The 27,302-nt window shown below is 39.3% G+C and overlaps 1 protein-coding gene across 5 annotated transcripts; it reads left to right on the top strand.

Annotated features, from left to right (window-relative positions):
- The first annotated feature begins 262 nt into the window (after positions 1–262).
- Positions 263–24,607, top strand: ZNF510 (zinc finger protein 510). Of its 5 annotated transcripts, none has more exons than XM_037998687.2 (6): positions 263–844; positions 2,635–2,878; positions 4,041–4,099; positions 15,388–15,514; positions 15,805–15,900; positions 18,451–24,607. In XM_037998687.2, the coding sequence occupies exons 2-6, from the start codon at positions 2,809–2,811 to the stop codon at positions 20,052–20,054; spliced, it is 1,956 nt and encodes a 651-aa protein (XP_037854615.1). In that variant the 5' UTR covers positions 263–844; positions 2,635–2,808; the 3' UTR covers positions 20,055–24,607. The 5 variants fall into 5 exon arrangements, with proteins under 5 accessions (XP_037854615.1, XP_037854617.1, XP_037854616.1 ...); XM_037998689.2 differs by having other exon boundaries at positions 275–844; positions 2,635–2,875; positions 4,073–4,099; positions 18,448–24,607; XM_037998688.2 differs by having other exon boundaries at positions 275–844; positions 4,073–4,099; positions 18,448–24,607.
- The last annotated feature ends 2,695 nt before the right edge of the window (positions 24,608–27,302 follow it).

Genomic DNA, 27,302 nt, shown 5'->3' with positions numbered 1-27,302 from the left:
AGTAGAGACGGGGTTTCACTGTGTTAGCCAGGATGGTCTTGATTCTAATTATTTTTTTTAAAGAACTTACAAACGGGCGGGGCGGGTAGGTCACGCCTGTATACCCAGCACTTTGGGAGGCCGAGGCAGGAGGATCACTTGAGGTCTGTTGTTCGAGACCAGCCTGGCTAACCTGGTGAAACCCCGTCTGTACTAAAAATACAAAAATCAGCTGGGCATGGTGGCGGGCACCTGTAGTCCCAGCTACTTGGGAGGCTGAGGCAGGGGAATCGCTCGAACCCGGGAGGCGAAGCTTGCAGTGAGCCAAGTTCGTGCCCCCGCACTCTAGCCTGGCGACAGAGTGAGACTCCGTCTCAAAAAAAAATAAAAACCAAAAACTTACAAGCATAATACGATCCTAAACACTTAAATATACATCTCTTTATGAATAAGCAAGATTACCTACATAATCCTAATGTTGCCACAATTAATTCTAATTTCCAGTCCGTATACAAATTTTCCAATTGTTTTCAAACGTCTTCCGCAGCTCTTGCTCTCTGCAATCACACGCTGCATTTATTGTTATGTCCTCAAGTCTAACCCACAACCTCTGGGGCTCTGACAGAACCCGGGCTCCAGTTATCAGGACCGTCCATGTTATTTCTCCGTAACGCTTGGGGGGAAAACAAAAACAAACAAAAAACACCGAGAGCTGGCGCCGTACTTCCTGTCAAACTTAGGTTAGGGGTTACCGCGCAGCATGCTGGGAACGGATATCCTGCGTTTTCCTCTGCGCATGTGCAGTCGCCCCACTTTCCAGCTTCCACCTCTCCTTGTGTGCGGGTGCGGAGGGTTCGCAACTCAGGTGAGAGCGCCGGCTCCCCGCGCGGATTGCGGACCTGCAGGGAGGGATGGGCTAGTGTCCAGGGGGCGGGAACGCGACGTCCCGGGAACTCCCCAAAAGCAGGCCTTCCGCTCCCTGTGCCCGGGGCGGCCCGGGACCCCAGCCTGAGAAGGGCCGGTGGGGGAGGGCTCCGGGGACGTTAGGTGGGGCTCGGTCCTTGTTGGATGATGCTCGGTGCGGGTCGAGGTGTGGGTGCCAGAATGCAGCCAGGCGTCGAAAAACGAGGCGCTGGCTGCAGGAGGGAAATGCATTTATTGTATTGACCCTGAACCTGCCACAAAGCGCATATGGTCCGTGGGTCTGCGGTGAGAGCCCGAGCCTAGGAGCTGGAAGGACCTGGTGAACTTTGGCTCTGTCACTGGAGCGTTTGAAACTGAGGATATTAGTAAAAACTGCTTTGTGTCGTTCAGAGATAAGCCATCACCTGTAAAGCATTTAGCTCAGCGCTAGTTACTAAGCAGCATGTAAATGTTGATTCCCGTTATATTTGGAAGACACTTTGTTCTTTTCATGTAGTATTTCATTTAATTCTCACAACCACACTATTTATATCATTAAAAATGAAGGAGGGGTGAAATGGCAGATCCAGGCTCACAAAGGATGAGGGAACTAGGATGTCAACACATATACACTTTACTCCCCGAATCAGGCTGTTTGTAATGACCCACGTACCTAACCCAGCATTGCAACCTTCACAGCACGAGGTGAGTGACTTGTCCCCAAAACCCCAGGACAATGATTGTTAGGTCAGCGTGGACAGAATCCTACTATGTGGCAAGTGTATTTGTTATGGGGTTTCTGGGATGTCTCCAGAGCCTCTGGGTTAGACTGAGGCTTCTGCCACCTCCTGTGCTGTCCCTGCTGTCTGTGTCTTTAGAAGTCAGTCTGATACTCTAGGGCAGTGAAGATGAGTCACATGTGTAATTTTAAATGCTAAATTAGCTACATGAAAATCTAAAACATGAAATTAATTTTAAGAACATACTGTGGTTTTCTCAATGTGTCCAAAATGTTATTTGGACATGTGGCCCTAGCCACATTTCAAGTGCTCAGTAGTTGATGTGATTGGAGGCTGTAGTCATGGATAGCAGGGTTCTAATGAATGCCAAGAGAATCAGGTTTAAGGCCTTAGGTGAGTTCTTCACCAGGAGGATTTTGCTCCCCAGGGAACTTTGGAAATGTCAGGAGACTTTTTGGTGGGGAGCAGGGGGGGTCCTGAGTTTCGCTCTCTGGCCCAGGCTGGAGTGCCGTGGTGTGATCTCAGCTCACAGCAACCTCCACCTCCCGGGTTCAAGTGATTCTCCTGCCCCAGCCTCCCAGCTTGTAATCTCAGCTGGAATTACAAGCATGCACCACCATGCCCAGCTAATTTTTTTGTATTTTTAGTAGAGGTGGGGTTTCACCATGTTGGCCAGGCTTGTCTTGAGCTCCTGAACCCAGGTGAACCACCCGCCTTGGCCTCCCATAGCGCTGGGATTACAGGCGTGAGCCACCGCGCCCAGCCTGGAGACATTTTTGATTGTCACAGCAGGGAGAAGGGGTGTCCTAATGTCTAGTGCATGTTTAGAAATGCTCCTAAACATCCTAAAATGCACAGCACTGCTCCTTACGTCAGAGAATTATCCAGCCCAAAATGTAAGTTGTGCTGAGGTGAAGAACACTGCTTTCCATGAAAGTTGCAACTAAAATGAATTCGTTACCCAGGCCTCAGCCCCAGCTTCTCTGGAACAAAGCAGTTCTTTATGTTGCAGGAAGGAGGGAGCCCCAGGAACGAGTCCCACCAAAGAACTGCCCTCTGACAGAACGGAGACCTCGTCACGAGGGCTTCCGAACAGATGCAGAAGAACCCAGAGAGGAGTAGGTCTTGATTTGCCCAACGGGCAGCAGTTCTTTATCCCCTTGCCCAGAAAGCTCCAGACTTGGTGATGTCGCCACATCCAGAAGCCATCACAGATTGCGTGACACTGAATACTGTGGGCCAACTTGCAGAAGGTGGTAAGCTGGGGTTGGGAGGGATGGGTTACTGTCAGACTGCACAGGAAAAGCCACATTATTGGAGGGCTTTTCTCCGTGGTCTGCAAGGAAGGCATAACCGGCCAGGGCTGAGGAAATTCTGTCTTTAATCCTCCTCCTACAGCCTCCATTTTCTTCATGCTAGCCTCACTCTTACCAGATTCTGAGTCAGTTTCACACACATCTATCACATGTAGCATCTAGAGATTTTCTAAGGTTGCCTGTATCCTGAACCTGTAGAATCACAAAAATGATAATACAGGAAAGGATTTCTATTTCTGACTCTTTTAAAACCTTAAGAAGTGTTGAACCTGGGATGAACAGTTTGTCCATGGTCACTCAGGACAGAGCTTGTAGCAAAGCACAGTGCTGTTTGCTCTGTCACAGGTGAGTCCCCAGAAGTGTCTTATCGAAAGTCTTTTTGAGAAACTATAAGTTAGAACAAAAAGATTTTAAAATAGTCTGTCTTTCAGCATCTCTTTTTATTCAGTTTTGTGTTTTCTATTGGTGTAAATAATATTAACAGAATATTAATGTTAATTCTGTTTCAGTTTTTTGTCAAAGACATACGTTTTAAATAAATCAATAGGAAAATAATCTGTAATCACCTGATGAAAAACAGCAAGGAGCCAGGCGTAGTGGCTCACCCCTGCAATCCCAGCATTTTGGGAGGCCAAGGTGGGCAGGTTGCTTTAGGTCAGGAGTTCGAGACCAGCCTAAGCTACATGGCAAAACCCCGTCTCTACAAAAAATAGAAAAATTAGCCTGGCGTATTGGTGGGTGTCTTTGGTCCCAGCTACTCAGGAGGCTGAGATGGGAGAATCGTGTGAACCCGGGAGGCAGACGTTGCAGTGAGCTGAGATCACACCACTGCACTCCAGCCTGGGCAACAGAGCCAGATCCTGTCTCAAAAAAAAAAAAAAAAAAGAAAAAGAAGAAAAATCAGCAAGGGTTCATCCACATGATCATATTAAAGATGCACATATTCAGGAGGTGCTTTCTCTGTAGTGCTTCCTGTCCCTTCTCAAGGGTCAAAGGAACACGTTTCATAGAGAGGTCGTTTTCCCCAGCTCGTGTGATGACATTGGTAGGCAGGTAAGATAGAGGCTGCCCAGATATCTCATGACTCCTTCCTCACCCCCAGGTTATCCTTTACGGTTCTCCACACTCTTTCAGGAGCAGCAGAAAATGAACATATCTCAGGTGAGTTATTTACTAACACCTTTTTCATCATGGATTTCATAGGTGTTTAAGGGTCCACATATTAATATGGAAATGTAGAAATGGATCAAAATCATTCCAGGAATGTATAGAAAAGCAGGGCAGTGGCACAGCAGAATTGGCACGTGGAAAGATGCAGGTCTCCTGATGTTACAGATTTTCCGAAATGGAACTGCAGTTTTCATTCTTTCTGATAGCCATGGCAGAGAGTCAGACAGACAATATTTGTTTACAGATTTGCATTGATGAGAAGCTTAAACCAGGCTGATTCCTCATGGGATCTAAAGTTATCAAAGTCAGGAAAAATGTCTTTGTTGGTCTTCACGTAAGTGTCAGTGCAAATCTTTCTAATAACAGCCTTGAAATAAATGCAGTATGTTGCTTCTGCTTTTCCCTCAGTGGAAGTAGGGGGCTTAGTGCCAAACTCAGGCTTTTATGAATACAGTTTTTCAGGTAACAGAAACAGAGGTTCAGGTAGACAGATTGTCAAAGAAAGGACAGATTGATGGTGCAGGCTCTGTTGATCAGAGGTGGAGAGTTTAAAAGGATTTTCCTGAACAATGGGTAAGGTTTTCATTGTCGCAGTACAGATTACTGCATTTTGAGAGTGGGCTAAACAAGGCATGCAAGGTCCAGTAAGAATTTTTGCCCATTGCAATTTGGAGTTCCTCTTAGGGAATAATAAGAGAGGGGAGGGAGATAAAGGTTAGAGCCAGACTAGGGGTATTAGTTTGCTAGGACTGCCATAATAAAGAATCATAGACTGGGTAGATTAAACAGCAATTTATTTTCCCACCATTCTGGAGGCCAGAAGTCTGAGATCAAGATGTCAACAGGGGCTGGGGGCAGTGGCTCACGCCTGTAATCCCAGCACTTTGGGAGGCCAAGGCGAGCAGATCACTTGAAGTCAGGAGTTCAAGACCAGCCTGGCCAACATGGTGAAACCCTGTCTCTACTAAAAATATAAAAGTTAGCTGGGTGTAGTGGCAGGAGCCTGTAATCCCAGCTACTCGGGAGGCTGAGGCAGGAGAATTGCTTGAACCTGGGAGGCGGAGGTTGCAGTGAGCTGAGATCGTGCTACTATACTCCAGCCTGGGCGACAAAGCGAGACTCCATCCCGAAAAAGGAAAAAAAGATGTCAACAGGTTTGGTTCCTTCTGAGAGCTGTGAGGGAAGGACCTTGTTCATGGCTTAGATGTCTGTCCTCACATCATCTTTCTCTGTATGAATATGTCCAAATTTCCTTTTCCTGTAAGGAATTGAGAAATTGTTCAAACATAGATACAAAGAAGTAATATAATTAATATGTTCCCACCTTCCCAAATTACCAACTATATATATTTTGTTAATTTTTTCTTTCTCTTTTATATACTCTTTTTTCCTTTTAAAAACTTAGTTCTTTAACTGAGATGCAGTTTTAACACCAGTAAAGTGTACTCTGAAGTGTATAACTGGATGAATTTTTACATATGTAAATTCATGTAAGTTAATACCCAGATTAAGATAACACCACTGCTCCCCTCTACAGGGCAGCCACTATTCTGACCTCATATGTTAGGGAAAAAAGATAAATTCGTTTTGAATATCATACCAATAGAATCATACAAAATGTATTCTTTTACGGTTTTCAAGGGAATGTTTTCCTCCGTATCTTAATATTTTGCTTTTATCACTGGGCTGTATTTCATTGTATGAATAGACCATAATTTATTTCCTCATTCTCCTCTTAGTCCAATTTTTCATTTGCTTTTCCTGTTTGAGGCTATCAGGAATAAGACTGCTGTGAATATTCTTTTGTGTCTTTTGGTATGTCCTCATTGCTTTTGGGATATACCTAGAAATGGAATTGCTGGTTCATAAATAAACATATGTTCAGCTTTAATACATACTACAAGTAACTTGCCTAAGTGGTTGAATCACTTTGCATTCTCACTAGCATTTTGGCTATACTAGATTCTGAGCAACACTTGTTACTATCAATCTTTTTGTTTTTAGCCATTTTGGTGACTGTATAGTGTAGTATCATCAAAATTTATAATTTGCTTTTCTATGGTAAATACTAATGTTGGGCACCATTGTTTGTGTTTTGACCATTTAGACATCCTTTCCTTTTATGTAATATGTAAAGTACCTATTCAACTGTTTTAATTGGGTTATTTGCTTTTTTTTAAGTAGGAATTATTTCAATATTTTCAGTAATTTTTTTTTTGCTATTTGTGCATTACTAATGTTCTTGGATTCTGTGACATCCCTATTCATTTTTTAAATAATATCTTTGACAACAAAGTTTTTACGTTTAATAAAGGTCAGAATCGTCTTTTCTTTAATGGCAGTTCCTTGTGTATCATATTTGAAAGTTCTTTCCCTACTCTAAGATCATACAGATATTCTCCTATATTGTTATTACGTATTTGTTTATTTTAGCTTGATCCACATAGAGTTAGCTTTTGTGTTTGGTGTAACGTGAGTGTCAAGGTTCATATTTCCGTATGGATATCCAGTTGCTCTAGCACCATTTGTTAGAAAGACCATCCTCTGTCAACTGAATTGCAGCTGTGTCTTTTGTCAGTCAAGTGACTTGTATGCAGGTCTGATGTAGACTGTATATTTTCTTCCTTTGGTCCAATTATGTTATCTTTTTGCTGGTACTTCACTGTCATAATTACTGTTGCTTTATAGTAAGTCACGAATTTTAGTGAATTTATTTACTGTTTTAGGCCCTTTTCATGTTCATGGAAGTTTTATCAGTTTTCACAGAAAATCCTGATGGAAAGTTTTTCAGAGTAGAGGTGAAGTCTTTCACATCTTTTATTAGATTTATTCCTAGGTATTTGATCTATTTTGATAATAGCACAAATGATACTGCATTTTAAATGTAATTTTCCAGTTTATTGTTGGTTTATTAAAATATGATGGATTTTTTAGTATTGATCTTATACCTAGGCATTTTGTAAAATTCACTCATTCAATAGCTTATCTGTGGATTCTTTTGGATTTTAAATATGCAAAATTTTTTTTGCAAAAAAGACAATTTTACTTCTTCCTTTACAGTTTTTATATCTTTAATTTCTTTTTAGTCTTACTGCTAGGACTTCCAGTAAAATGTATAGTACAAATGGTGATAATAGAAATCCTTGTCTTATACCTCACCTGAGGGGTACTCAGTATTTCACCATTGAGTCTTATTTTAACTACATGTTTTTTGTATATGTCCTTAATTAAAATAAGGAAGTTCCCTATTTTCAGTTTCCTGAGTTTTTTTTTTTTTTAATCATGCATGAGTATTTTGTCAGATGGCTGTTCTTGCATCTAGTGAGATAATCATATAATTTTATTCCTTTAGTCTGTTAAAGAGGTGAATTATATTGATAGATTTATCAATGTTTAACCAACCTTGCATTCCTGGAATAATTCCCACATGTGCTATCACTTTATTTCTGGATTCAATTTGTTAATATTTCAATTAATATTTTTGTGTCTACATTAATGGAAAGATACTGGCTTGCAGTTTTTCTGTCATGTAATGTCAGGTTTTGGCGTCAACATTATATTCTCAGAAAATGAGTTTGGAAACAGTTACTCATTTTCTGTTCTCTGAACAAGTTTAAGATTGATGTTATTTCATCCTTAAATGTTTGGAAAAACATACCTGTGAGGTAGTCTAGCCTTGGAGTTTTTCTTGTGCCTGGTTTTTGCTCATGAACTCAGTTTCTTTAATAGGATATAGAAAATCCAAATCATCCTACTTATTCTAGTGTCCTTTATTTTTAACAGCTTTATGGAGAGACAGTTCACATACTGTATAATTCACACTTTTAAAGTGTACAATTTTGTGGGTTTTAGTATATTTGTAGAGTTGTGCAGTCATTGCCACAATTTTAGAATGTTTTCATCACTTCAAAAAGAAATTTCATGTCATTTAGCTGTCATCCCCCATCCTGACATACATAATCTCAGCCCTAAACAACAACTTATCTGTGTTCTATTTCTATATGTTTGGCTGTTCTGGACATTTCTAATAAGCGAAGTCACATAATATGTGATCTTTGTGGCTATTTCTATTTTTCTTTTTTTTTTTTGTTTGAAACTGAGTTTTGCTCTTGTCGCCCAGCCTAGAGTGCAATGGCACAATCTTGGCTCACTGCAACATCCGCCCCCCAGGTTCAAGCAGTTCGGCCTCAGCCTCCCGAGTAGCTGGGATTACAGGCACCCACCGTCATGCCTGGCTAATTTTTCTTTTTCTTTTTTTTTTTTTTTTAGTAGAGATGGGGTATCACCATGTTGGCCAGGCTGGTCTGGAGCTCCTGACCTTGGGTGATCCGCCCACCTCAGCCTCCCAAAGTGCTGGGATTACAGGTGTCAGCCACCACACCTGGCCCTTTATGACTATCCCTTTTACTTGGTATACTGTTTTCAAGGTTCATCCATGTTGTACGTATCAGTACATCATTCCTTTCTATGACTGAATAATATTCCATTGTGTGGATATACCATGTTGTTTATTCATTCAACTGATGAGCATTTGGATTGTTTCTCCCTTTTGACTGTTAGGACTAGTGCTGCTGTTAACATTCATGCACAAGTTTTTGTTTGGACACCTGTTTTCTCTTGGGACTAAACCTTAGGAAAGGAACTTCTGACTCATATGATAACTCTTGATTTATCATTTTTGGTAACTGCCAAACTGTTTTCCACAGTGGCTGCACCATTTTACATTCCCACCAGCAGTGTATTAGGGTTCCACTTTCTCCACATCATTACAACCACTTAAATTATGGACATCCTAGTGGGTGTGAGGTGGTGTGTCATTTGACTGATTTGCATTTCCTTGATTAATGATATTCAACATCTTTTCACGTGCTTATTGGCTATTTGTTTATCTTCTTTGGAGAAATGTCTATCCAAGTCCTTTGCCCATTTTGGATTATGTTTTTTGTTCAGTTATAAGAGTTCTTTATGTATTCTGGCTACTAGATATTAAATGTAGTATTTGTGAATATTTTCTCTTATTCTGTGGGTTCTTTTCACTATCTTGATGGTATCCTTTGCACAAAAGTTTAATAAAATTGTGATGAAGTCTAATTTTTTTTTTTTTTTTTTTTTGAGGCAGAGTCTTGCTCTGTCGCCCAGGCTGGAGTGCAGTGGCCGGATCTCAGCTCACTGCAAGCTCCGCCTCCCGGGTTCCCGCCATTCTCCTGCCTCAGCCTCCCGAGTAGCTGGGACTACAGGCGCCCGCCACCTCGCCCGGCTAGATTTTTGTATTTTTTAGTAGAGACGGGGTTTCACCGTGTGAGCCAGGATGGTCTTGATCTCCTGACCTCGTGATCCGCCCGTCTCGGCCTCCCAAAGTGCTGGGATTACAGGCTTGAGCCATGGCGCCCAGCCAATTTTTTTTTCTTTGGTATCATATCCAGGAAGCCATTGCCAAATCCAAGGTCATAAAGGTTTACTCCTGATTTCATCTAAGAGTCACGCAGTTAAACTCTTATATTTAGGTCTTTGATCCCTTTTAAGGCCAATTTTTTTTTTTTTTTTTTTTTTTTTTGAGACGGAGTCTTGGTCTGTTGCCCCAGCCGGAGTCCAATGGCACGATCTTGGCTCACTGCAATGTCTGCCTCCCGGGTTCAAGTGATTCTCCCACCTCAGCCTCCCAAATGGCTGAAATTACAGGTGTGCACCACAACGCCTGGGTAATTTTTATGTTTTTTTAGTAGAGACAGAGTTTCACCATGTTGACCAGGCTGGTCATGAACTCCTGATCTCAAGTGATCTGCCTGCCTCAGCCTCCCGAAGTGCTGGGATTACAGGTGTGAGGCACCACACCTGGCTATTTTGAGGCAATTTTAAAATACAGTATAAGGTAGGAGTCCAACTTCATTCTTTTGATGAGATTCAATTATCCCAGCATCATCTGTTGAAAACTTTTTTTTTCCTAATAAATGGTCAATGTATGGGTTTATTTCTGGGCTCTCAGTGCTATTCTGTGGATCTGTGGATCTATATTTATGCCAGTACCACACTCTCTTGATTACTGTTGCTTTATAATAAGTCTTTAAATCAAGAAATGTAATCCCTCAATTTTTTTTTCTTTTTTTTTTCTAGATTGTTTTGACTATTCAGGGTCCATTGCAATTTCATATAAATTGTAGGTTCAGCATTTCTGCAGCAAGTTCATTAGGATTTTGATACAGATTTCACTGAATCTGTAGATCGCTTTAGGGAGTATTGTCATCTTAACAATATTACATTTTCCAATTCATGAACACAAGGTGTCTTGCCATTTATTTGGGTCTTCTGATTTCTTTTAGCAATGTTTTCTAGTTGTTCACGTATAAGTCATGTACCTTCTTGGTTAAATTTAATCCTATTTTATTTTTTGTTCTGTTATAAATGGAATTATTATTTTTTATTATTCATTGCTAGTATTTAGAGAGAGAAATGATTCTTGTGTGTTCATCTTGTATCCTACAATTTTGCTGAATTCATTTATTGGCTCTAGTAGTTTTTTGTGGATTCCTTAGTCTTTTCCATATGTTAAATCTCATGGTCTATGAGACTAGAGATAGTTTTACTTTTTTTCTTTCCAATTTGGATGCATTTTTTAAAATTTGTCTCACCTATTTCCTCTAGCTAGAACTTCCAGTATAATGAATAGAAATTATGAAAGCTGGCATCCCTGTCTTATTCCTGATATTTGGAAGAAACCTTCCTGTTTTTTAGCCTAGTGTATTATGTTAGCTGTAGTTTTTCAGAAATGCTTTCTATTGTGTAGCAGCAGTTCTATTCTAGTCCTACTATGTTAAATGTTTGTTTTTTATCATGAAAGGATGTTTTTGTCAAATGCTTTTTCTGCATCAGTTGAGATGATCATGTGATTTGTTTTCTTCATTTTATTATTGTGATATATTACACTGATTTATTTTCTTATGGTGAGCCACCTTGCATTCTTGGAAATAAATTGTACTTGGTCGTGGTGTATAGTACTTTTTATTTGTTGCAAGATTTGGTTTGCTAGTATTTTGTTGAAAACTGCACACATATTCAGAAGGAAAATTGATCATAGTTTTTGGGTGATTTCTTTATCTGGCTTTGGTTCAAGGTAACTCATAGAATGAGTTAGGAAATGTTCACTCGTCTTCTATTTTTGGAAGAATTAGAGAAGGATTGGTGTTAGTTTTTCTTTAAATGTTTGGTAGACTTCACCAAACATTTAAAGATTTACAGTTGGTCTTGAACCTTTCTTTGTTGGGAGGATTTGGATTACTGATTCAGTCTTATATCAGTCTGTTCAGATGTTCTGTTTCTTTTTTAGTTCATTGTGGTGGTTTGTGTATTTCTAGGAATTTGTCCACTTCATCTAGGTTATGTAATTTGTTGCTGTACAGTTCACTGTATTCTTTTATTGTCTTTTTTATTTTTGTAAGGTTAGTAGTAAGGTCCCCACCTCATTTAGTTCCTTAAATTGTACAATTAGCATATTGATTTGGGATCATTTTTAATATAGGTGTTACTGTATAAATTTCATGCTTAGCACTGCTTTAGCTGCAGCTCATGCATTTTGGTATTTTGTGTATTCATTGTGAGTAATCTCAATGTATTTTCTAGTTTCTGGGTTTTGAGTTTTTTGTTTTGTTGTTTTGTTTTTTTGAGACGGAGTCTCGCTCTCTCACCCAGGCTGGAGTGCAGTGGCGCAGTCTCGGCTCACTACAGCCTCCGCCTCCTGGGTTCAAGCAATTCTCCTGCCTCAGACACCCGAGTAGCTGGGCTTATGGGCATGTACCACCATACCTGACTAATTTTTCTATTTTTAGTAGAGACAGGGTTTCACCATGTTGGCTAGGCTGGTCTCAAACTCCTGACCTCAAGTGATCTGCCTACCTCAGCCTCCCAAAGTGCTGGAATTATAGGCGTGAGCCACCGTGCTCGGCCTAATTTCTCTTTTGATTTTTCCTTTCATCCTGTAACAAGGTGAAAATAACCCTATGTGTACGGCCCCCAGGGACTTCACACACTCAAACTAGTATACACTTGCCTTTAGCAAATGAGCACATCCTGATCTCTCTGCAGGTGCCTATCTCTCTCCTAATAGTTTGAGAAAAAGATAGTAATTTTCTGTTTGCCCAGCTATGTTCTTGTAAGGACGTTAGTGTTGCTTTTATCAGCTCTCTACATCTCGAAGCTAAGATCTAAAGCTACGCTGTATGATTGTAATTTTTGTAATTTAGTGAGATAGTCTTTTTTTTTTTTTTTTTTTTTTTGATGTGCAAAGGACACCAGAGAATTATTTTATGCAGAGGTTATCCTGTATATGTCATTCACGTTGGTTAATTATGTCTTTTCAATCTTCTGTATCAGTGGTCAGAAAACTTTTTCTGTAAATGTCAGATAGTAGACTTTGTGAGAGATACAGTCTCTGTTGCATCGGCCAGACTCTGCAGCTGTAGTGTTAAGCAGCCATCAATAATGCATAAACAAATGAATGTGGCTGTGTTCCAAGAAAACTTTATTTACAAAAAAAAGTTGATAGTGGTGGTATTTTTCATTTACCAAAAAAAACAAAAACAGTAGTGGTGAGCTGGATTTGACCTTTGTGCTATAGTTCACTGACTTCTGTTCTATATCCCTGTTGGTTTTTCTTAATCTGCTTTTCTATGAGTTACTGGGAGAGTTACATTAAAATCACTAATTAAAATTGTAGATTGGTATCTCATTTCTGTCAGCTTTTGTTTATATACAGTCCTCATTATTCTCAGTAGTAATGTTCCAAAAAGTCACTACAAACACTGAATTAATAAATACTGAATCATTGCTCAGAGGAGAAATACAGGGTTAAGCCTCTGGTCACATTTTTGTCAACCAGTCAGGACATAATCTTTTTGTGTGTCTTTCTGCATAAAGACACCTTATTTAATATTGTTGATTTATAAAGATTGAACTAATGGCCAACACCATACCTAATGCCTGAATGAATCATATCTAACACAGATGTTTTCTCCATGAGACATATCACAGGCTTCTTGCACATAGGCACACTAGACAGCACGTAACTGCTATACATATGGGCCATTTAAAAAGTGAAATCTTTGGCCAGGCGCAGTGGCTCACATCTGTAATCCCAGCACTTTGGGAGGCTGAGGCGGGCGGATCACAAGATCAGGAGATCAAGACCATCCTGGCCAACATGGTGAAACCCCATCTCTACTAAAAATTTAAAAAATTACCTGGGCATGGTGGCACGTGCCTGTAGCCCCAGCTACTCAGGAGGCTGAGGCAGGAGAATTTCTTGAACCTGGCAGGCAGAAGTTGCAGTGAGCCAAGATCGCATCACTGCACTCCAGCCTGGCAACAGAGTGAGACTCCATCTCAAAAAAAAAAAAAAAAAAGAAGTGAAATCGTCAAGAAAAAGCACAAAAATGCAGTAAATATGGCACTAAATAGACTGAGAAATGGACACTTATTTACATTATCAGAGCTGAAACAAGAAAGCAGAAGATCACCTTGTTCAGCCTCATCTGGGAACATGTATGTCAGGAAATTCAAATTTTTTAACTTCCTCTACATGTCCACAAATGACTGCAAAATAACTGCAAGCGTTGATTTTGAGGTTGCAAATAATTTTAGTATGTGAATTTACAAATACGTAATCTGTGAATAATGAGAAATGCTATTTGGAAGCCATGTTTGCCAGTGCATAGCAATTTCGATTTGTTGTATCTTCTGTTGAAAGGACTGTTTTATCATTACAAATTGTTACTCAGTTTTGTTGTTGTTGTTGTTGTTGTTGTTGTTTTGAGGCAAGAATCTCACTCTGTCACCGAGGCTAGAGTGCAGTGGAGCAATCTCAGCCCTCTGCAACCTCCACCTCCCAGGTCCAAACAATTCTCCTGCCTCAGCCTCCTGAATAGCTGGGATTACAGGCACTCACCACCACGCCCAGCTAACTTTTGTATTTTTAATAGAGACAGGGTTTCACCATGTTGGTCAGACTGGTCTCAAACTCCTGACCTCATGATCCATCTGCTTCAGCCTCCCAAAGTGCTAGGATTACAGGCATGAGTCACCACACCCGGCCCGTTACTCATTTTTTATACCTCTTTCTTACCTTAAAATCTGTGTATGATAATAATGCAGTCATGTCAACTATATTTTGGTTTTGATTATATGGTATATCTTTTTCCATCTTTTTACTTTCAATCAACATAATTTCTATATATATAAAATACGTTTCCTTTGTTGTTGTATTATACTTTCTTTATCTTTCCTTTAATACGATTATTTAGTCCAGAGGTTGGTAATTTTTTTTCTATAAAGGCAAGTAATAAATATTTTCAGTTTTGACAATTGTAAGGTCTCTGATGGAATTTCTCAGTGCTATTTCAGCACAAAAACAGCCATAAACAATGCAACATGATTGGGTGTGCCTGTGTGCCAGCTGACTTTAAAAAGTGGCAAGTGGCCAGGTACAGTGACTCACACTTATAATGCCAGAGCTTTTGGAGGCCAAGGTGGGAGGATCACTTGAGGCCAGGAGTTCAAGATTAGCCTAGGCAACATAGCAAGACCCTGTCTCTACCACACATGCACAAAAAACTGGCAAGCCAGATTTGGCCCAAAGGTTATAATTTGCTGACTCCTGCCCTGATGTATGCCCAAGGTAGTCTGTTGGGATGGAATAAAAATTGTAGGAAGTTTATTTACATTTTTTGGCTACAAAAATAAGAATTAAAACAAAAGCTTTACTAATGTATCTATTTATAGTATATGTATATAACTCATAAATATATACAGTTTATAAACATTTTCTTTGAGACAAGGTCTTGCTCTGTCACCAAGGCTGGTATACAGTGGTGTGATCATGGCTCACTGCAGCCTCAGCCTCCTGGGTTCAAGCAATCCTCCTGCCTCAGCCTCCCAAGTAGCTGGGACTACAGGCACATACCACCATACCTGGCTAATTTTTTAAGTTTTTTGTAGAGACACTGCCTTGTTGTGTTGCCCAGTCTGGTCTTGAACTCCTGGGCTCAAGCAGTCCTCCCACCTTGGCCTCCCAAAGTGCTGGGATTATAGGCATGAGCCACTGCACCTCTCCTATAAAAACTTTTACTAATTTAATACCTTCAAAGTATAAGATAAAATTAGATTCAAAATAGGCATCCTTTATATTCGTTCAAGCTTTTTAGAGTTAAACATGATAAAAATTGTTCTCATGGGTATTTTCTACATCATCTAATTCTGAACCCTTCAGATTGAATAGAAATGTACTGTTACAGGCGTCAGTGTCATTCAAGGACGTGACTATAGAATTCACCCAGGAGGAGTGGCAGCAAATGGCCCCTGTTCAGAAGAGTCTGTACAGAGATGTGATGCTGGAGAACTACAGCAACCTCGTCTCAGTGGGTAAGCATGTAAACATAAGTTACCCTTGTAATTCCTTATAGAAGGTATTTCTTCTTTAAGTGCCAATACATGTGAGCAATATACTTAGAGTTTAATGTTATTTAGGCTTTTCATTCAGGATTCCAAAGTAACTATGCCCTGTCAAGGACTAGAAATATGTTGTCAACTCCCAGTGATAAATGCAAAGGAGCACTTTCAGGACACTGCTTCCGAAGCTGTATTTTCTTCCACTTTTGGAGACTAAAATCTCATATATCTGGTCTAAGTCCTCTATTATTCTTTATTTACAGGGTACTGCCATTTCAAACCAGAGGTGATCTTCAAGTTGGAGCAAGGAGAAGAGCCTTGGTTCTCAGAGGAAGAATTCTCAAACCAGAGTCACCCAAGTGAGTTACTGAGCAGTAGTAGATATAATTCTGTAGGAGTGGTTGGACTCCAGGTCACTTTAGGGGTGAACACCTGAATATTACAAGACTTTTCTTAGAAAGTCTAAGGGCACAAAAAGTAGCAGTTAAAAGAAAATGATTAATAAAGTTGATTCCATTAAAAGTAAGAAATTTGTTAATAAAATATATTATTCAAATGGTGAAAAGACAAGCCACCAACTACCATAATATGCATGTAGTGCAAATAATTAGAAAGGATATGCTTCCTGAAAATGTAAAGAAATTCTGCAAGTCATTGTGGGAAAAGATGGGCAACCCATTTGAAAAATGGGCAAAAACATTGAACAAGAACTTTTAATATGGCCAGTAAATCTTAGAAAATGTGTTCAATCTCATTAGTTTTCATGGAGCACAAAATAATATATGAAATGAGATATGAGGTGAAATAACAGATACGAAGCAAGTTTACAAATATGGCAATGCCAAGTCTTGGTGAGTATATGGAATGTTAGACACCCTCCACTGACTGGAAATATAAACTGGTAAAACCACTGTGATAGCAGGAGGATGTTTTCTTTTTCTTTTTCTTTTTTTTTTTTTTTTTTGAGACGGAGTCTTGCTGTGTCACCCAGGCTGGAGTGCGGTGACACAATCTCAGCTCACTGCAAGCTCCACCTCCCAGGTTTATGCCATTCTCCTGCCTCAGCCTCCCAAGTAGCTGGCACTATAGGCACCCGACACTATGCCCAGCTAATTTTTTGTATTTTTAATAGAGACGGGGTTTCACCTGTTAGCCAGGATGGTCTTGATCTGACCTCGTGATCCGCCCGCGTCAGCCTCCCAGAGTGCTGGGAATACTGGCATGAGCCGCCACGTCCAGCCTCTTTTTAAAAAATTTCCATAGGTGTTTGGAGAACAGGTGTTGGTTACATGAGTAAGTTCTTTAGTGATTTGTGAGATTTTGATGCACCCATCACCCAAGCAGTATACAATGAACCCAATTGGTAAGTCTTTTTTTCCCTCTCCCCCTCCCCACCCTTCCCCTACCCCAAGTCTCCGGAGTCCATTGTATCATTCTTATGCCTTTGCATCCCACCAGGATGTTTTCTAATCAAGGTATACTTTTGCATATGTTGTAGCCAAGTAATTCCTTTTCTAACCTTATGACCAACAGAAAGATATGATTATGTTCTCTGGAATACATAAAAGAATATTAATGGCAGTATTGTTTATGTTTGGCAAAAATTGTGCTCATCAACAGTAGAATGGAGAAACAGTTGTATTCTTTAAGGAAAAATTATACAGCCACATAAAATCTTGTACACTGATTACAAACATGGTATTAACCAAAAGAAAACAAAAAATATGCATATATGGTTATGTAAAGGTCAGAAGCAGGCAAAATTCAACTATATTTTTAGGAATTCATACATTGGTGATAAAACTGAAAAAATCAAAGAAATGATTACATAAATATTAGGAGAGTGGTGAATTCTAACCATAGAGAAATTATAACCAAGCAGAGGTACACAGGGATTTTTGCAGAGCCATTTGTGGTTCATGACATGGTTTCTGATTCCATGAGTGTTCACTTAATACTATTAAGTTGCACACGAAAGTTTTATGCAGATATGTATTGTTTCATGCTTAATAAAATATTAAGAGGTAAGTGAGAAGTGGCAGATGATATTTGCAATATGACCTGTCAAGGATAGGCATTTAGAATGCATAAATAATCCAGACCTCTCTTAAATGTCATTTTCACAGTAAAACTTTCTGTGATACCCTGTTTAAAATTGTACCCTTCATGTCAGGTTGAAATGTGGAAACTTAGGATGGGATGATCAGGTTCTCTTAGTGCTTAGTTCTGATGGAATACATCAATGCTATGATAGCCAGAATGGAGCAGTGCATCTAAGTTAGTTGCAAGAATGCATTTTAATTTCAACAATTTTATACTTGCTATGAATCACAACCATAAGACGGGTTAGAGCTGTAAACTTTTTCATTTAATCATAAAGAAGTTGGTGCTGTTATAAATTTAATTTGATATTGAATTGAGGGATATCAAATTGTAAGAATGTAGACAGTAGACTATTCTAACCACTATAATCTAGATAATGTCAAGACCTAGACTATAACTTACTTTCAACTGTAATTTACTTTCAACTATTTTCCTTGTTATACTACTTACATTTAGGGTTTTTGTTGTATTTATCCCATTCTCTGTTTTTCCTGCTCCCTAAAATAACTACCCCTATAAAAAGCTTAAGTTTTATTTTATTTTCTTTCCTCTCTCCACCCAGTTAGGAAAATCTTACTACTCACATGCAAAATATGTATTCATTACCAGTTTCCTCTCCCATTTGCACTATAGCAATATTATTTTTTAAAGGAGGGTGGTCTGAGATATATGTATTTACACACATATACATCTGAATTATTTAATCTTGATAAATCATTAAATGCAACATAGGCTATATGTTGATAAGCCCTACCCACAAAAGATGTAAGAGTCATAAGATGTTTTCAATATTTCTGTTTTAGAAGATTACAGAGGTGATGACCTGATCAAGCAGAACAAGAAAATCAAAGACAAACACTTGCAGCAAGCAATACGTATTAATAATAAAACATCGAGTACAGAGGAAGAGAAAGTTTTGGGGAAACCATTTACTCTGCATGTAGCTGCTGTTGCTTCAACAAAAATGTCCTGCAAATGTGACTCATGGGGTGTGAATTTGCAAAGTATTTCTGAATTTATCATTAATAATAGAAACTATTCAACAAAGAAAATAGGTTGCTGTAATGTATGTGAGAATTCACCTTTCAAAATTAACTTTGAGAAAACTCAGACTGGAGAGAAATTTTATGAACATAATAAAAACATGAAAGCTCTCAATTATAATGAAAATCTTCCCAAGCATCCAAAGTTTCACACTTTGGAGCAAGCTTTTGTATGTAATAAAATTGGAAAAGCCTTTAATGATAAGGCTAACTGTGTTAAACGTAAGAGTCCTCACACAGGAGAAACATCCTCTAAAGATGATGAATTTAGGAAAAATTGTGATAAGAAAACTCTCTTTGACCACAGGAAAACTGGCACAGGGAGGAAACACCCGCATCTTAATCAGTGTGGGAAATCCTTTGAGAAGTCACCTGTGGAGGAATATAATAAATTTAACATGGGTATAAAACATTATGAATTAAATTCAAGTGGAAATAATTTCAACAGAAAGGCACACCTCACTGATCTTCAAACAACTGTCACAGAAGAGAATCCATTGGTAAATAGTGACAGAACACAGACTTGGGTTAAATCTTCTGAATGTCATGAAAATAAGAAATCCTACCAGACATTGGTTCACAGAGTTCGCCAGAGAGGTCACTCGAAGATAAAACCCTATAAATGTAATGAATGTGGGAAATCCTTCTGTCAGAAAGGACATCTCATTCAACATCAGAGAACTCACACAGGCGAGAAACCATTTGAATGTAGTGAATGTGGAAAAACTTTCTCCCAGAAGTCACACCTCAGTACTCATCAGAGAATTCACACAGCAGAAAAACCCTATAAATGTAATGAATGTGGAAAAACATTTGTCCAGAAGTCAACCCTCAGGGGACATCAAAGAATTCACACAGGAGAAAAACCCTATGAATGTAGTGAATGTGGGAAAACTTTTGTTCAGAAGTCCACCCTCAGAGATCATCACAGAATCCACACAGGGGAGAAATCCTTTCAATGCAATGAATGTGGAAAAACATTTGGCCAGAAGTCAAACCTCAGAATACATCAGAGAACTCACACTGGGGAGAAAACTTACCAGTGTAATGAATGTGAAAAATCCTTCTGGCGAAAAGATCATCTCATTCAACATCAGAAAACTCACACGGGAGAGAAACCATTCAAATGTAATGAATGTGGGAAAACTTTTGCCCGGACATCAACCCTCAGAGTGCATCAAAGAATTCACACTGGGGAGAAACCATTTAAATGTAATGAATGTGGGAAAAAATTTGTCCGGAAAGCAATCCTTAGTGATCATCAGAGAATTCACACGGGGGAGAAACCCTTTCAGTGTAATAAATGTGGGAAAACTTTTGGCCAGAAATCAAACCTCAGAATACATCAAAGGATTCACAGTGGGTAGAAATCTTATGAATGCAGTGAATATGGGAAATTACATAAGAAGTCAACCCTAAGCATATACCAGAAAATTCAGGGAGAGGGGAATGCCTATTGATGTAACAACTAGAAAATCCTTTCGACAAAAAGAATACCCCATTTGATATCAGAGATACACAAAAAACAGTTCAGGGTAGTGAATGTAAGAAGACAGTCCCAGAAGTAAACCCTCACGGTGAATCAAAGAATTCACATAGGAAAGAAACCAGATGAAGATGAATGCAGGAAGAATTGTGTCCAAAAGGTAACCTTCCAAGTATATCGAAGAATTCACACAGGCTTTTCTTCTCTTTTCAGAGTACTATGGATAGGCCTGAATGAAGTCATACCCTATAGATAGCTCCCACACATCACACAGGCTGGTAATCTCTTCACCAATACCAGTTTCATTTTATTCCGGGCACATAGTCCAAATTTCCCAATCTCCTTTTCATCCAGGTTGGTCTTTGTGACTGGCTACTAAGATGTGGATGTCCATCCCAGCCTGAAAAATAAGAGACTTCCCTAACAAATTACCAGGGCCCTGTCACAACAAAATGGATGTCATTTCTAAGACAAACTTGGTGCCGTGCTTGAATGCAGCATGGTACACGATAAGTCAGTGTGCCTGAATGAATATATGCAGCAAAATTCTCTTCTGCATCTTTCCCAGTTGAACATGATGTGAGCAAAATTTAAGCTTATACAGTAGTCCCCCCTTATCTGCATTTTCACTTTACGCAATTTCCATTACCCATGGTCAACTGCACTTTAAAGTTATTAAATGGATCCAGAAATAAACAATTCCTACATTTGAAATTGCACCAAATTCTGAGTAGTGTCATGAAGTCTCATACCCTCCTGCTGTCTCTACCATGAGGGTTATTGAATCATTCCTTAGTCTAGTGTACCCACACTATCTGCCAGTTAGTCACTTACTTGGCATTTTAGTTATCAGATCACCTGTCAGGGTATGGCAGTGCTTGTATTCAAGTAACACTTATTTTACTAAATAGTGGCCTCAAATTGTAAGAGCAGTTCTGGCATGTTGTTACAATTATTCCATTTTATTATTAGTTGTTAATCTCTCGCTATGCCTAATTTATAAATTTAACTGTCGGCCGGGCGCGGTGGCTCACGCCTGTAATCCCAGCACTTTGGGAGGCCGAGGCGGGCGGATCACAAGGTCAGGAGATCGAGACCATGGTGAAACCCCGTCTCTACTAAAAAATATAAAAAAAAAAATTAGCCGGGCGCAGTGGCGGGCGCCTGTAGTCCCAGCTACTGGGGAGGCTGGGGTAGGAGAATGGCGTGAACCCGGGAGGCGGAGCTTGCAGTGAGCCGAGATTGCGCCACTGCACTCCAGCCTGGGCGACAGAGCGAGACTCCGTCTCAAAAAAAAAAAAAAAAAAAAAAAAAAAAAAAATTTAACTGTCATAGGCATGTGTATATATAGGAGAAAAATATAGTATATACAGGGTTCAGTATACCCGTGGTTTCAGACATCCACTTGGGATTCTTAGAGAGCATCCTTTGTGGATAAGTGGGGACTACTGTATTCTGTTGAGCGTTTACATGTTTGAGTCTATTTGTTTCTACACATAATTTAGTTATGTTCTGCTAGGAAGGCAGAAAGCTGCTGTGTAAGCCAAGCTTAAGTCAACCAGAGGGCACAAACCTTATCAGGAGGTTATAAAGTCAAGGAGAACCTCAAATATGATCAGAGAATTGTGGAAAAGACATCCTTTCAATGTAATGAAATTGATAGTACCACCTGATACAGGGCTTTGCATGAACCTAAAAGTCTTTTTTGGCTGAATGGTGAGCAGCCACTGTGCAGTTCAACATAATTGTGCCTTGCTTAATTGCACAAAGGTACTTCCTCCACACCTCCTGACACCTCCATATACCGAGCTATTCTGCTTTAAGGAAGAGTTTTCCCTGGCTCCAAAGGCTGTTGGCACCCAACCAAGTATTATGGGAAACCTCCAAGGAGGGGAGGGGTTCAAATTTATATGGCTTTATTGAATCCATGCCCAAGACAACATCTTACTAGTTCATGTGGGGATAAGGGACATCTAGATTTAGCTAATGGGGTTTGGGTAGGGAAGGCAAACAAATGTAATAACCTTATGGATGAGGTACTTTGGGCAAGTGGAGTGTACTACAGTTATGTTTACATCTGAAAGTATAGTAGGGATTCCCATCAGTTGTAGAGAGAATTCTAATTCCCTGTAATTCGCATAAGTCATAGAATTCTAATCAGGAAGAACTGTATGTAAAGATACGTCTGAGGTCCAACAGCTCTGATCATTTTGGGCTTCAGGTCTCTGTGACTGGTGATTTCATGGGTTGAAACTTCTGGCAAAAGGGAGCAGCCCTTGGGAGCTGGGGGATAGGGTTGACTTGATTCCCTGACAAGGCTTCCAGGTCCATCCCTTCTGAAAAACATCTGTTAGTTTACTCTTGGGCTCTTTTACACATTGGATATCTCTTCCCTGGGTAGAGGGCACTGACCTAAAATTCCAGTTTGGGAGTGTGTCGTCTTGGACTCAACAACTAACAAAATGAAAAGGACCCAGCAAGCCTCACTTGCGGAGTGAAAATGGAGCATTCAGGAAAGCAGCTGTCCTGGCCCCACAGTCTGTCCACTGTATATGCAATAGTAGTAGCTGTCTCTTAAAAGGGAAATAATGTATCCCCTCTTTCCTGAAGGAAGTAAAGTTGCTGTCTTATAGAGTCCTCAATTCATAGAGGTTACTGTAATTGGACCTGGCTCACTGATGGTTTCACTAACTGAAACTACTAGGATCCTACTCAGTGCTGTTAAGAAACCCAGAGTGAAAAGAACACAGTGTTCTCAGCTCTGGCCAATACTCCATTTGATGAACCTTATTACATTTTTGTTAAACCTTGGGCTCTGGATGTGGCCTAGCTATTTGATATTCTAGTTGGAAATTATATATTAAAAAGCACCCTTTCATCCTTTGTACATGGGGGGTAAAAGTCACAGCTGCTTAATACAACCATCTGGGTTGCTCAAGTAGATGCCCATAATAAGAGACTATTTTCTGATAAGACTGACTGGAATCAAGCTGCCGATTGAGCTTTCTCCATCCAGATTCTGACCATTGCTACTTGGATCCATCATTTTACTGGTACGGCAAAAAGTCACCCATTTCACACTGGGTACGAAGTAAAGGGCTCTTTATCTGATGCTTCCACTGATGTCATTGGATACAAGAATTTACAAAAATTTTTTCCTTCTGGATAAATAGCAAGTATGCCATTGATTAATATGCCATTGATTAATTCAGCTTTTTCCCACTGATTTTAAATATCTTTATATACTAAATTGTCATTTGTAAATAGTGCATATGACTGATTAAACATTCTGATATTTTAGTAACATCCTTTTGTGAATAGGACTGGCATGTACAGGAGCCATACTACCCATCTTTCTGGCCTGTTATTGAATTTTTCACAGAAGGATAACTGAACCAAGTTTGGAAAAAGAATACATCTTAGGACTTAAGAAATAGAATATCATAGGCCAGTTACATTGTAACAGTAGAACTGCCAGCAGCTTTACCAAGAAAATGCATTGACAACAGGAGAACATAAGGTTACCCCTGGAGAGAAGCAGATATGACAGGAAGATTAATGGTACACAACCCAGTTAGTACCTGTTAGGACCAGTTAGTCCCTGAGAATCAAAACATCACTGTTTACTCTGTTTTTGTAATGCTTCGTAATATAAAGCAAGTCTTTCTTTAAACTTTTTTTACTCAGACTCAGAAAGAAAATATTTAAAATTATCTCTCTCCCTGCCCCTTTTAAATAGGATATTTGAGGATTATGATTGGGTTTGATATTAAGGATCAGGAACCCTGTAGGGTGGAACTGATTCACTCAGGCGGCCTGAGTCACTGGGAGGCCAGGTGACAAAGCCCCATGACTGGGGACTCATGTGTTACCTGCTGTCCCTTAGCAGAGGTAGGCCCATGGGATACCTTTCCATACAATACATCACCAATTGGAGACCATGGTCTGTGCTCTAGTCATGTATGCTCCCTCTCCCTGCCTGGTTGATCTCCTTAGCAACTCATGGTCTTTTGCTCTGGCAGATGGATGCCTCATCTAGAGACCCTGAAGGAGTTCATTTTCTGTGTGCCCACCCATTAAGGGCCTTCAAGCTAATAAAGGTAGAAAACAAGGCAGGAATTTTTGTCTGTTTTATTCACAATGTATCTCAAACACATGAAACAGTCCCTCTTCGTATTCGGCACTAAGAAATACTTGCTGAAAGTACAGTTAGCAAAGTGAAATCTGAACATTGTTCCTTTTGATGTTCTAAGTTATCTTTTGAGGTGATTAATTTATTATAAATAGGTAAAATATTGCTATAAGTTCTCCATTTACGGGTATTTTATAAATTTTTAAAACTTGTTCTTAATCTTCAGAAGTGTACAGAACTGTTCTTCAGATCTTTGTCAACCAAAACATGTATTTTCAATAAATTGAGATTCCCAGTTCAAAGTTATGTGTACACATTTAATCAGTTTATTAGTATTGTAGAGTATAACTTTTTTTTTTGCTTTGCTTCCACACAAATACTTTGTTAAGTACCAGTCTAAGGAATTTTGCAAAACAATAATGTAAAAACCCATTTCCAAGATCAACCAGATGGGCATGCAAAGAAAATCTGGGAATCATCACTTTAATCCATTTTAACAATAGTTCCCCTCATTTTTACTCTCCAAATAATCCTTCTGACAGTTCAAAGGAGAAGAGTTTTTTGTTACATTCACATATCTTTGCCCTTGGAGAGACATGTTACCCTGAAAGAAGGGGTATAACACCTTCATGTGACTTCCTGCCTCTATGTTTGTCTTCTCTGATACCTTTTCATATTAAATGTCTTCCCAGAGCCCCAGAAGAAATATCTTCTGTCCTTGCACTAGGGTAGCCTTTTATAACGGGGGAGAAATTTGTTTTCTTGTCAGATTGAACAGTCTTCAAGTACCAACAGCCTGCCTGGCCAACTGGCTATGTTAGTGATCTTCCAGTATTCTAAGGAGCACTGACAGAACTGTATCTAGTTTACATCAGTTGACTGACCCATTGATACTTAAACTAGGAAACTGGTTGGCCTGATTTCTTGGCAAAAGACATCACCAAAATAAATTTGACCAATCAGATGTGCTGGGACTGAGTGGCAGGTTCAGGATGGGTAATGTCATCGCTAACTAATGAGGGTTTCCTATCCTCATTTAGTTCCTTATTCACCAAATGTCTCCAATGCACACACGCCTCACAATTCAGTAATCCCTTAAATGGCAAGGGTGAAGAGGCTACGCTCTTTAAAAAAAAAGAAAAGAAATATTACTTAATGAGCCAAAAAGGATTGAGATGACAACCTTGTACATACCTTCAGCATACCTGATTATGGTTTACTCCTCTGTAACTTGATGTTCAGATGCACTAAATTAAATGCTCCAAATCAATGCACCAATCTCAGTCCTCACTGAAGCCAACTAGTGATCAGTCTTTTTCCCCTTTGCCTCATTGATGTAACCTGCCTGACATCTGTGGCATGAATCTGCAAGCCATGCCCTAATCCATTTCACACCAAATAATTTGTACCCTCAGGAAACCCTTATTTCCTTAGAAACATGTAATATTCTTTAGAATATGACAGTTGTTAACCATCATATTCCTAATCCCTCCATTAATAGTAACAATCCTTGCCCCAAAGGCACTTACTGCCTCTCTTACCAACTTTGATCTTATCTTTTACTATTTTCCTAGGGTCTCTGTCACTTTGTATTGCCTTAGCAACAATGACTTGTAACTGCCTTCTCTCTGGACAATGTGGGCTTTAAGGACAGGTCATGATTTAATAAGAAAAAGGAGGGAGGTATCACAACAATTACATTTGAAAAATACAAATTGTAAAAGCAATGCACTTTGATAGCTCTTAGTGGAAACTTCAACTCCCCTTTTTCAATAGTGAGTAAAACAATAGATAGAAAGAAGGTCAAAAGGAAATAGAGGATTTGAACTAAACCATAAACCAGTTATACCTAACCTAACATCTATGCAGAACACTTCACCCAACACCTCCTGCATACAAATTCTTCTCAAGTGTACATGAAACATTCTCTAGGATAGACCATAGTATTAGGGCATAAAACAAGCATAAATGAGTTTTAAAGGTTAAAGTAATATAAAGCATCTCCTGGGGCCAGGCACAGTGGCACACACCTGTAATTCCAGCACCTTGGGAGGCCCAGGCAGGAGGATCTCTTGAGCCCAGGAGTTTGAGACCAGCCTGGGCAACTGGCAAAATCCCATCTCCAAAAGACACAAAAATGGTGGCATGGACCAGTAATACTAGCAACTCAGGAGACTGAGGTAGGAGGATCACTTGAGTCTGGGAGGTTGAGGCTGCAGTGAACCAAGATCACACCACTGCACTCCAGCCTGGGTGATGAAGTGAGACCCTATCTCAAAAAAAAAAAAAAAAAAAAGTATCTTCTCTGATCAAAACAGAATGAAAACAGAAGTCAGTAAGAGAAGAAAACTTGAAAACCTAAAAAACACGAAAATGTGGAAATCAAACGACACATTTTTTTAAAATTAAAAGATTAAAGAAAAAAGTAACACAGGAAATTAGAAAATACTTTGAGATGAATGAAAATGAAAACATACCACAATGTATGAATGTAGCTAAAACAGTGCTTAGAGAGAAACAGCTGAAAACACTTACATTAAATAGATCAATAACCTAACTACATACTTTAAGGAGCTCGATAAATAAGTGCAAACTTAAACCAAAGATAGCAGAAGGAAGGAAAGAATAAAGAAGAGAGATAAAATAGAGAATAGAAAACAGTAGAACAAAACAGAACATTGGTTCTTTGAAAATATTAACAAAATTGACAGACTTTTAGGTAGCCTAACCAAGAAAAAAAGGACGCAAATTATTAAATCAGAAATGAAAGTGAGAACATTATTACCAACCTTTCACAAATAAAAAGCCTTATAAATAAAAAGGAAGTTGGAGAACTCCCATTTCCCAATTTCAAAAACTCATTACAAAGCTACAGTAATCAAAACAGTGTGATACTGGCATAAGGACAGACATATAGATCCATGAAATAGAACTGAAAACCCTATACATCTGTGCTCCACTGATTTTTGACAAGAGTGGCAAGACATTTTGATGAAC

Source organism: Chlorocebus sabaeus, chromosome 12 (assembly GCF_047675955.1).
Source record: "Chlorocebus sabaeus isolate Y175 chromosome 12, mChlSab1.0.hap1, whole genome shotgun sequence".
NCBI classification, from domain to species: domain Eukaryota; kingdom Metazoa; phylum Chordata; class Mammalia; order Primates; family Cercopithecidae; genus Chlorocebus; species Chlorocebus sabaeus.
The sequence above is the reverse complement of the archived record's forward strand: the minus strand, read 5'-3'. Positions and strand labels throughout refer to the sequence as shown.